This window comes from Calliphora vicina, chromosome 3 (assembly GCF_958450345.1).
Source record: "Calliphora vicina chromosome 3, idCalVici1.1, whole genome shotgun sequence".
NCBI lineage: Eukaryota > Metazoa > Arthropoda > Insecta > Diptera > Calliphoridae > Calliphora > Calliphora vicina.
Genome location: NC_088782.1, coordinates 53,851,752 through 53,860,893, shown reverse-complemented (window position 1 = coordinate 53,860,893; position 9,142 = coordinate 53,851,752). Strand labels below are relative to the sequence as shown.

At 28.9% G+C, this 9,142-nt stretch overlaps 1 protein-coding gene across 1 annotated transcript in view; it reads right to left on the bottom strand.

Annotated features, from left to right (window-relative positions):
• Window positions 1-1,373: 1,373 nt before the first annotated feature.
• Window positions 1,374-9,142, bottom strand: part of Zasp67 (Z band alternatively spliced PDZ-motif protein 67) — a 42,240-nt gene continuing 34,471 nt past the window's right edge. Inside the window, exon 8 of the mRNA XM_065504441.1 lies at window positions 1,374-1,958. Coding sequence (XP_065360513.1) covers window positions 1,793-1,958 — 166 coding nt within the window. The 3' untranslated portion in view covers window positions 1,374-1,792. The remainder of the gene's footprint in view (window positions 1,959-9,142) is intronic.

Genomic DNA, 9,142 nt, shown 5'->3' with positions numbered 1-9,142 from the left:
ATCTACGGTGTAAAATACGCAGCTGATAAATTTATCTTAAAGGTAACTTGACATTAATTTCAAATCAATATCTACGGATAAAAATTTCGAAATATTTTTACTCTATAAATAACTAAGCACTGATATCTATTCATTGAAATTACGACAATAAGTGTATTATTGAGTTAAAAGGAGATTATGTTGGAAAATAAATTTTTGTTTCATTCAAAAATACAAGAACTATTGATCCACCCCCGTATATTTTTTTGTATAAAATTTGACTACAATTTCCGTGCTCTGTCTTTGACCCCTAAATTTTTAGCAGAGTTACAGTCAGGAACTTTTTGAGCCTTGTATGTTTTTAAACCTGCTTTCGCTTTAACTTTTCATACCAAATAGACAGAGTACTGAGCTAACCAGACTGCTTTCCTTACATATGTGTTGGGAGCTCTTTTGAAAATGCTTTCTATTTATTGACTTTAGAAACATCATGTGGACCATTCCTTCTACATGAATACTAACTTGATCAAAAAAAAAAAAAATCAAATAATACTTGGGTTAAAAGTTGTAATGAAAAACGTTTGTTAAGGTTTTTCCGATCTCAGTCCTTATATGCTTTTGTAAGTAGTTTTGAGAAATCTTTGTGTATTTCTCGAGCATTAAGCAGAAAAAAGAAGCCTTTCCAAGATATTTCTTTTTGTCGTACAGTGTTATTATTTAAATTTAAGTAAAAAATAAAAACATGTTAATTACTTGTTACTCAACCGGACCTTTTGAAAGGGTTGTATTTATTTAAATATTTAATAGAAATGTCAACTTCTGCATTATTTTGATAAAATCAAAGCCCCAATCATTTGCATGTGACTGTGAAATTTGTATAAATTTTAATAATTTTCTAATGATTTCCTCTTGGGCTAACCTCCCATTCTCTCTGTGTCTCTATCAGCCAGCCAAACTTACCATTTATCTGTCACTTGAGTTTCCCTAATGGCATTTATATTGTAAAGAGTTGTAGCAAAAATAAGTTGTTAGTAATAGAATGTTTTGTGGTAGTAGTAGCCATACATATTAACATATTTTTAATAGCAGGTTGTGCTACCAATTTCATTACCATGTTTTTTTTCATTGTTGCCGCTTTTAGCCTTCTGTTTGTACATTCATTCATTCGTTGCTTGCAAGTTACTGACAACAACAGCCGCAAATTGAACTCTGCTAACATTTTGAAATATTAAAATCTTTGTTGTAGGCAGCTAAAAAAATATAAAATTAAAAAAAACCTTTTTGCTTTAGATTCTAATAAAAAACCATGTTGTTTTGTTACGTCTTTCTCTTATGCTTAAACTCATTTTATTGCCAACAATTGTGGTATAATAAAAGAAAATTATATATAAAGATATGTTTTTTTGTGTGATTTTATTTTTATCAAGTTACATTTAAAGTTCTTTGGATTGTCTGACATTTTACATTGAAATATTTTAAAGAATAATGAAATCAAAAAAGGAAAAACTGCACAGAACTTAGTACTCAAAAACTAGAACTTTCTTTTATAAAACTACCATAAGAACTAATGTACAACTAGGATGACACAAATCCAGCAGTATGTTTAACTTTTTTGTTAAAGTTTTTATTTTTTTGCTTTAATTCTGCAACATTCATGTTGGTTTTGCCAGCCATGCCAAACCAAAAAAAAAAGAAGAAAACCCCATCAAAATATAATCAGGTTGCAACAAACTTATTTCAATCACTACTGCCAGCACCTTAATTTGGGGCATGTAGACACACATGCAAGTAATATGTGTTTGCTTTGAGTTGTCTAAGAATGTAGGGATTTTCTTATATCGGCTTCTGCCGGCACAACGGGTGGTCGTACTTCAATGCCGCGTACTGGTTGTCGGTCCAAATGATGTATTACTTTGTAAACTTCACTTCTATTCAAGTCAATTTTTTTCTCAGGTTTCTGATACTTCATGAAGTTGACTCTACATGTTTGTGTTTTGGTTGTTTTTTTTTCAAACATATATATGTTTTTTATTGGTTTGATTTAGTTCATTCGTTGGTTTTTGTATTTCATTTGTAGCAGCAGCAAAAAACAGAAATATTTCAAAAGAAAAGAACAAAATAAAGAATTTGCTATGAAAAGATTTTTTTTTAGATAAAAATTCTAAGGGGGTAAAAAAAATTTTTTTGTAAAAGAAAAATATTGAATATGTTATAATAATCAAATGTTGATTTGTGGCAAAAAAAAAATAAAAATTTTATTTTATAGGGATGCTTTTTTATGATTTCTAAAACAACCAAGCTGTTTGTAATGAAAATGAGTCAAATGATAAAATATATACAAAGAGTAACAAAAAAAACATAAAAGAAAAAAAATTATAATGAATTTTATTTATTTTTATATACAAAAACATACAAGTAATTTAAAAAGCAAATCATTTCAGCAAAAAATAAAAAAAACTTACACATATGATGCAAAACAAAAATTGCTACTCCTTCCATATAAAATGGGAGGGAGTTGAAATGGTAAAATAAATTATAAAATTCAAACCTTTCTTGTTCCAATTGTTTAGTAACCGTCTTTTTATGATATTCTCTAAAAAATTTATGAAATATTTATTAATGAATGATAAATTTTATGAGATTTAATGAGATACATTTTAATTTTGGGAGTATATTTAAAATTGACTAACAACCCATGTATAATTCATGTAAAGATTTGATTTTTGTATCTTTGGTTGTTTAGTCCTAAATATGATTGAAAATTTTCAAACGTGTTTATGCATTTTTTTTGTAAAAACCCGACCATTGCCTAGATCTAGGATAAACCAAAACAAATAAGAAATAAACGAGCAAAAACATATTTGTTTTAAAATTTTTATAATTTTTTACGATTCGACTATAGTCATAATATTATTGGGTATATGAAAGGGTATTCGATTAATCGGGTTTCTGGTTTAATCGGTTAATCGAGTATATAATTAATCGGGGGTTGGATTTAATCGGTTAATTTTAAATTATTCGATTAACCGAATAATTTCTATTTTAATTTTATATTAAAAAGAAAAACAATGGATTTTAATAAAAACAAACAAAATATGTTATATTTATTCAACAATTTTTTAGGATTTGAGGGAGATCTTCCGAAATAATCTTTTAAAAAAAAATATAATTTAAATGCTTTCCTCTTAAACGATATTTTTTTAGTTCTAATAAAACTTGACTTGAAAAAAATCTGATTGTAGATGTTGGAGAAATCGAAAATAAAGCATAGATAATAAAGTATATCCAATTTATCAGTTCTTTTTTTTAGTTTTTTCTAAGCATATAAAATCATCCATCATACAATTGGAGTTCTATTTGGATTTTTTTAGATTTTGAAGACTTCGTTAATTTCTGATCAAAGACTCATTTTAGTAATGTCTGCAGTTTCTTCTATTACCATGTCGTCCTACGACTCATTAGGACAAAGTTCATCACAGAACATTCTAGAAAAAGGTCCAAATTCCTTAGTTTCAGTTATCGTACTATATTTCAAAAAAAAACTATTGCCAGAAGGGAATGTTCACGAGTTATGAAATAAAATGTGTGTGTTTAAAACTATATTTCTATGTAAAGTGCAAAAAAACAGAAATGTCGGTTAATCCGTTAATCGATACAAATTAATCGGTTTATTTGTTATTTGAAAATGGTCAATTTTAAATTATTCGAACAGTTAACCGACCAAAATTAATCGGTTAACCGATTACCGGTTAATCGATTGAATACCCTAGTGTATGACTTAAAAATATAGGATTTTTATTTAAATTTTAAGCTTTTATTTTGAACTTTTGCAAAATAATTTCTCATCTTTTGATACCAAAACGAATCATCGGATACTCTCTTTCAAAGTGAAACTTATCTCTGAAATAGCGATCTGCATAGTCGGATGGGCCACGGTCTGGACTATAAAGCTGGTGAGGCAAAACTTCCCAACCACTTCATTCTAAATAATATTTATCAGGTTTTGCATAGTCATGATGGGATATTACGGCCGCATAGTGGCCGAAAAGCGCATATTCTGGGCGCTTTTCGGCCACTGCTCAATTCAATGGAATCAGTTGCACTCAGTATGGGTTCCCTGTTATGGTCCTGTGAGATTTCAGGACACTTTTGCTCCCACCATTTACAGAGCATTCATTACCTTAGCATCAAGGATATTTGGCTTTGATGTCGATTCGGCAGGTTGGTCGGGCTTCACATACGATTCAGGTTATCGTAATGGATGCATTTTTCATAGCAAGTAATGATTCGGTACAAAAACGAATCAAGCATCATTTTGTACATGCAAACTCAAGGACTCTCGGCTTCAATTCATATGATACCAAATTTATTTCTACATAAGACTTTTTTCTTTTGAACTTTGTGTGTAGCAACATTTGTAAGAAATTTATGCTCGCTAAAGTGATTTTTGGAAGTGGACCTTATATAGGTGCTATGGTCAATTATGGATTAATCTGAACAATATTTTTAAATGTGATTTCTTTTTTGCCGGTAGATGAATGTATTGAATAGTTTATAGGACAAATGGCATCAATGGATTTATTTTTGACATATTTCTTAAGGAAATTTTCAGCAGATTCGATATAGCTATGTACGTCTATCCATCAGTATATTGAAATCAACTTTCCGGAAACCCCAAATAAACCTTACATACATGATTCATGCATCATTATATCGGGAATTCTATCGGCTCGGTTTTTATCGACCCGCAAATGTCTGAGATATGAGGAAGAAACCAGGATAACCTCGATTTTTGTATCTGGATTAGTATTTCATTAATATAGACAATATGTATACTCAATAATAGACATTTCAAAGACCTTTGCAATGGCGTATATAAGGCCAAAGTAAATCGGACCTACTAAAATCCAAATAAATGGGTTAAAATCGGGAAAAATATTTTTTACTCCGAATTTTTTTTTCACCAAAACAAATTTTTTTGTTATAAAATTTTTTTACTAATAAATTTAAAATTTTTTATTTTTTTTTTGAAAATTTAACTGAAAATTAGAAAAAAATTATAATATTTACAATGAAATTTCTGAACAACATAAACATATACATAAATGACAATTAAATAATTGTTTTCATGCTTTCTATATTTTATTTAAGAAATATTTGTAAATGTTATGAATTGAAATCTATAAAATTAAATGTTATTTATGATGAAACTTTTAAAAATGTTTTTTTTCGAGTCTAGGGTGTTATATTTGACTTTTTATTACGTAAAACTTATGTTTAGCAAATTATGTAAGGATACCAGTATATTTCAGGCACTTATTTTTGATATAGTCCAGTTTCAGGAGGTATTTTGTATGGGCGCTACGTAAAATAATGCAAGATAAAACAGGATTTCATCCTGTATCAACAGGATTGTTACTGGACCCAAATTATGTTCTTTGTCAAATTTCGTCGTAGCATCTTTAAAAATTGCTACCAGTTGTTTGTCTACAAAGGAAGGATGTCAAAAAATCGTTTCAGAAAGTGACTCTGAGTCGATTCATAGGCTTTAACTAATATTTGTGGGCATTACAAACATCAGTACAGTTGCGCTATATTCTCTCTGATATAGTGGCATAGTCAATAACGATTTTTTAAAAAAATAATGTCAAAAATGTAAATTTCACTCTTCAAAAATATGGACGGAAAATTGACTAAAATAATTTTATATGTAAATCACTTGGATTTTAAATTGTTTATGTTTTTATTCATGCTAACGCTTTTAAATAAATTTAAAGCTGTGTTTTTTTTTTGTATAAGGTCCAAAATTGTTGTAAAATAATTTAAATTTTTCATTAGTATAGATGTACATTGTGTGTCATGTGAAATGATATATTGTTACCAAACTAAATGAGACGAAAACGTGCTATTTTTGAGAATCCATAAATACTTACATGTACACGATCTTTATATTAAAGTACGACAATTCGTCCATGACCTACTACTACCTTTATGCCCACATTAACTTCTGCATTAACATTAAATATTATACTTGTACATTTATTTTTATTTTTTTGTCAGAAATTCTATTTTAATGAACTTTACGGGAGGGAAAAAATGCAAAAGTATGCCATATCATATATTTGCATTAAATCAAGCGTTAAATGTTGTTTTTTTTTCTCTACTTGTTTTATTTTTATATTTCTTCTTAATATTTTATATTTCTTACTTCATGTTTCTGCTGCAGAAAATCAATATATTATTTTTTACATGTACAGACATACTTACCGAAAGAGCGAACGAGAAATATTTTCACCAGTAAATAAGCGATTCCAAAGTTCAATCTACAATAAAAACCAAACAAATAAATGAAAGAAATCAACATGAAACACAAACAGGCACTAAAGATTGGTTTTGGGACAAGAAGAGGCAAAAGAAAATCAATAAAATATTAATCAAATAAATTAAATTACATACAAATAAACAACGTTTGTACATATACACATACATGCATTTATTTAAATTTTACTTGCATACATCCAGGAGTTAAGCAAGGAGTCAATGAATTCCTCATTGTCACTAAGGTCTGACTACTTGGCTGACTCCAATTTATATATTTTGGGTCATTCTCAACACCTATGTGCTCTTTGAAGTGTAAAGAGAAGTCAGTTGGTTACTTTTACATTCCTGGTAATCTAGCGTGAAGATATTTGTCACTTAAGTGTCTCCAAGTAATCTAGAGTGCAGTAACGTTTCTTTTATACTGCACTATTGTGTAGATATAATTCTCATACATAGCGTGAAGTCAGTTGTCACTTTTATGTCTCTAAGTAACCTAAAGTTTAGTCACTTTGGAGAGTTATGGGAGGAAGGTTTTTTTGCAAGCAACCGGTTACTTGACTGTCTATGAGATGTATTTTTAACTGGCTGTTTGAGGTATATAGCTGATCCAGTAACCTGTTAGGTAGATAGTAAAATAACTGACTCTATGTAACTAGTAAGTGAATGCAATACATTGTCTACTTTGGACAAGCTATCTGCCAGTCACATTGTAATCAAAAATGTCAATTGACCGCCTTAGAACATGCACGTGTTAAAATAACTATTCACGTAGCTTGTTATGATACTAGTTGTCACCCTCAATAATAAGTAAAAACACTAGTTCGTGACAGTCTCTTAGAACTGCTGGGATGTACTTTCACTTGTAAGTAAATGTTGATGTGTGTTTGTGAATAAAAATATTTCAGTTTAATTAAAGAGCAAGGAGTAAGAAAAAGGTCAAAATATATGTGGTAATTAAATACTGATAATAATAACGTAATAAGGTAAATTTTAATTTGTTGCCTTTAAATGCAAATAAAGTAGGTAATTATGTAAGAATTAAACAAATATTTACAACCCAGTTGAAAATATTCGAATACTTAACCACATAATGAGAATTCTGAATCTATGCATAGCATTTATCCGGCTGTTATTTTTCACATGCCGAGTTTCCTATATGAAATTATCAATATAATAAAATCAGCACTTTACAACTTCTAAGAGCCTATTTATATTGGGTATTTATCGCGATATCGTGAAACCTTTCCTACCCCGATTGCTTCTATACACTTCTAACCAACAAACGAAACAGATGTTGTCCCAAGAAATTTTGTGTCATCGCTGTCACTTTCATGAAAGTGGTAAAAACCATTTTAAAAGTGGTCGAATTTCGACTACCAGGCAATCGTAGTATTTAATAATTCAGTATTTCTGATTTTAATTTGACAGCTATTTTTATATTAAAATAAAATTGAAGTTTTTGGTACAGAAATTGAAATTGATAAAAAAATTAGAAAAACTAATAATTACAAAGAAATGTAAATAAATCTTTAACTCTTTCAGCCACGGTTTTATGTGTATATGTTTAATATCCAAACAATTGCAAGATTTTTATGGAATGGGGGTTAGTTTAATAACCACCACATTTATTAGCTCGGTAAATTAAGTTATAATAAAATATGTAATGTTATAGGTATTACATATTATAAGATAATAATTTTGTAGTAAATAGTATCGATTTTATGCATAAATATGTTTATCTTATTAGTATTACGCAAAATTGTCTGTTGCGAAGTGTCAACATATGACCATCCATACAATGTTTTACTTTTTTAACACTTTTCTTAACAATAATGTTCTAATTATCTTCTTTCATTTTATCTTTTTAGGTAAGTAAAAAAACGAATGATGCTATAATAAATAATTTAAGTTATTTCGGAGTCTGAAGTAGGGTAAGCAATAACCTATAAAAATTAATAGAATTTTGAAGTCTAAAGTTGTAATCTTACATAAACTACCCGACCTTTTATGGGGACTAGGCACAACTGTTGCCCAATTTTCGACATATTTTACAGCATAATTTTAGAGTAGTTTGAATTAATTTCCGCGTAATCAAACAAATTTATGACAGCTCAGGGGAAAATTTGTATGGGGGTTAGCTGAAATCATACACCGATTTCAATCATTTTCAATACCAAACAAATCTTATCAACAGAGAGTATTTGTTGAAAATTTCAGCAGTCACTGCTTTCATTTGGGTCCTATCGTATTTTCTGCAGACAGACAGACGGACGGACATAGCAAGATCGTCTTAGAATCTAATGAGAACCCAGTATATACATACTTTTTGGGTCTGCTGCAAATAGTTGGATGAGTTACAATCGGAATGACAATTTCAATATAATACCCAAGGTCTATTAATAAGGTCTGTACACCTCTACAACAATTCAAAAACAAAAAGAAAAACCGGCATTTTGTTTGTGTAAAACTATACTGAACTTGTCAAAAACATTACCAAAACAAACATACAAAATATAATTTTATTTTCAACAACATACATTTATTTGTTTAGATATATGAAATTCAAGAAATATTGAAGAGCGGCAACGCATTTTTTATTATTTTTTTTATGTTTTTAATTTATTTTTTCAGTTTTCACTAAACGTTACAAAAGTAAACAAATTTGAAAAAAACAATGGCGCTCTAAAAATGTAAACAAATTTTGACAAACACAGTATGTAAACACAAAGGAACAACAAATTATCAGCTGTTTAGCTGCACAGACCTTATTAATAGACCTTGACCTACCTATTATCCAATGCTAAAAGGATAATAAATTAATTTTTGGTGATTTTTATCTTAT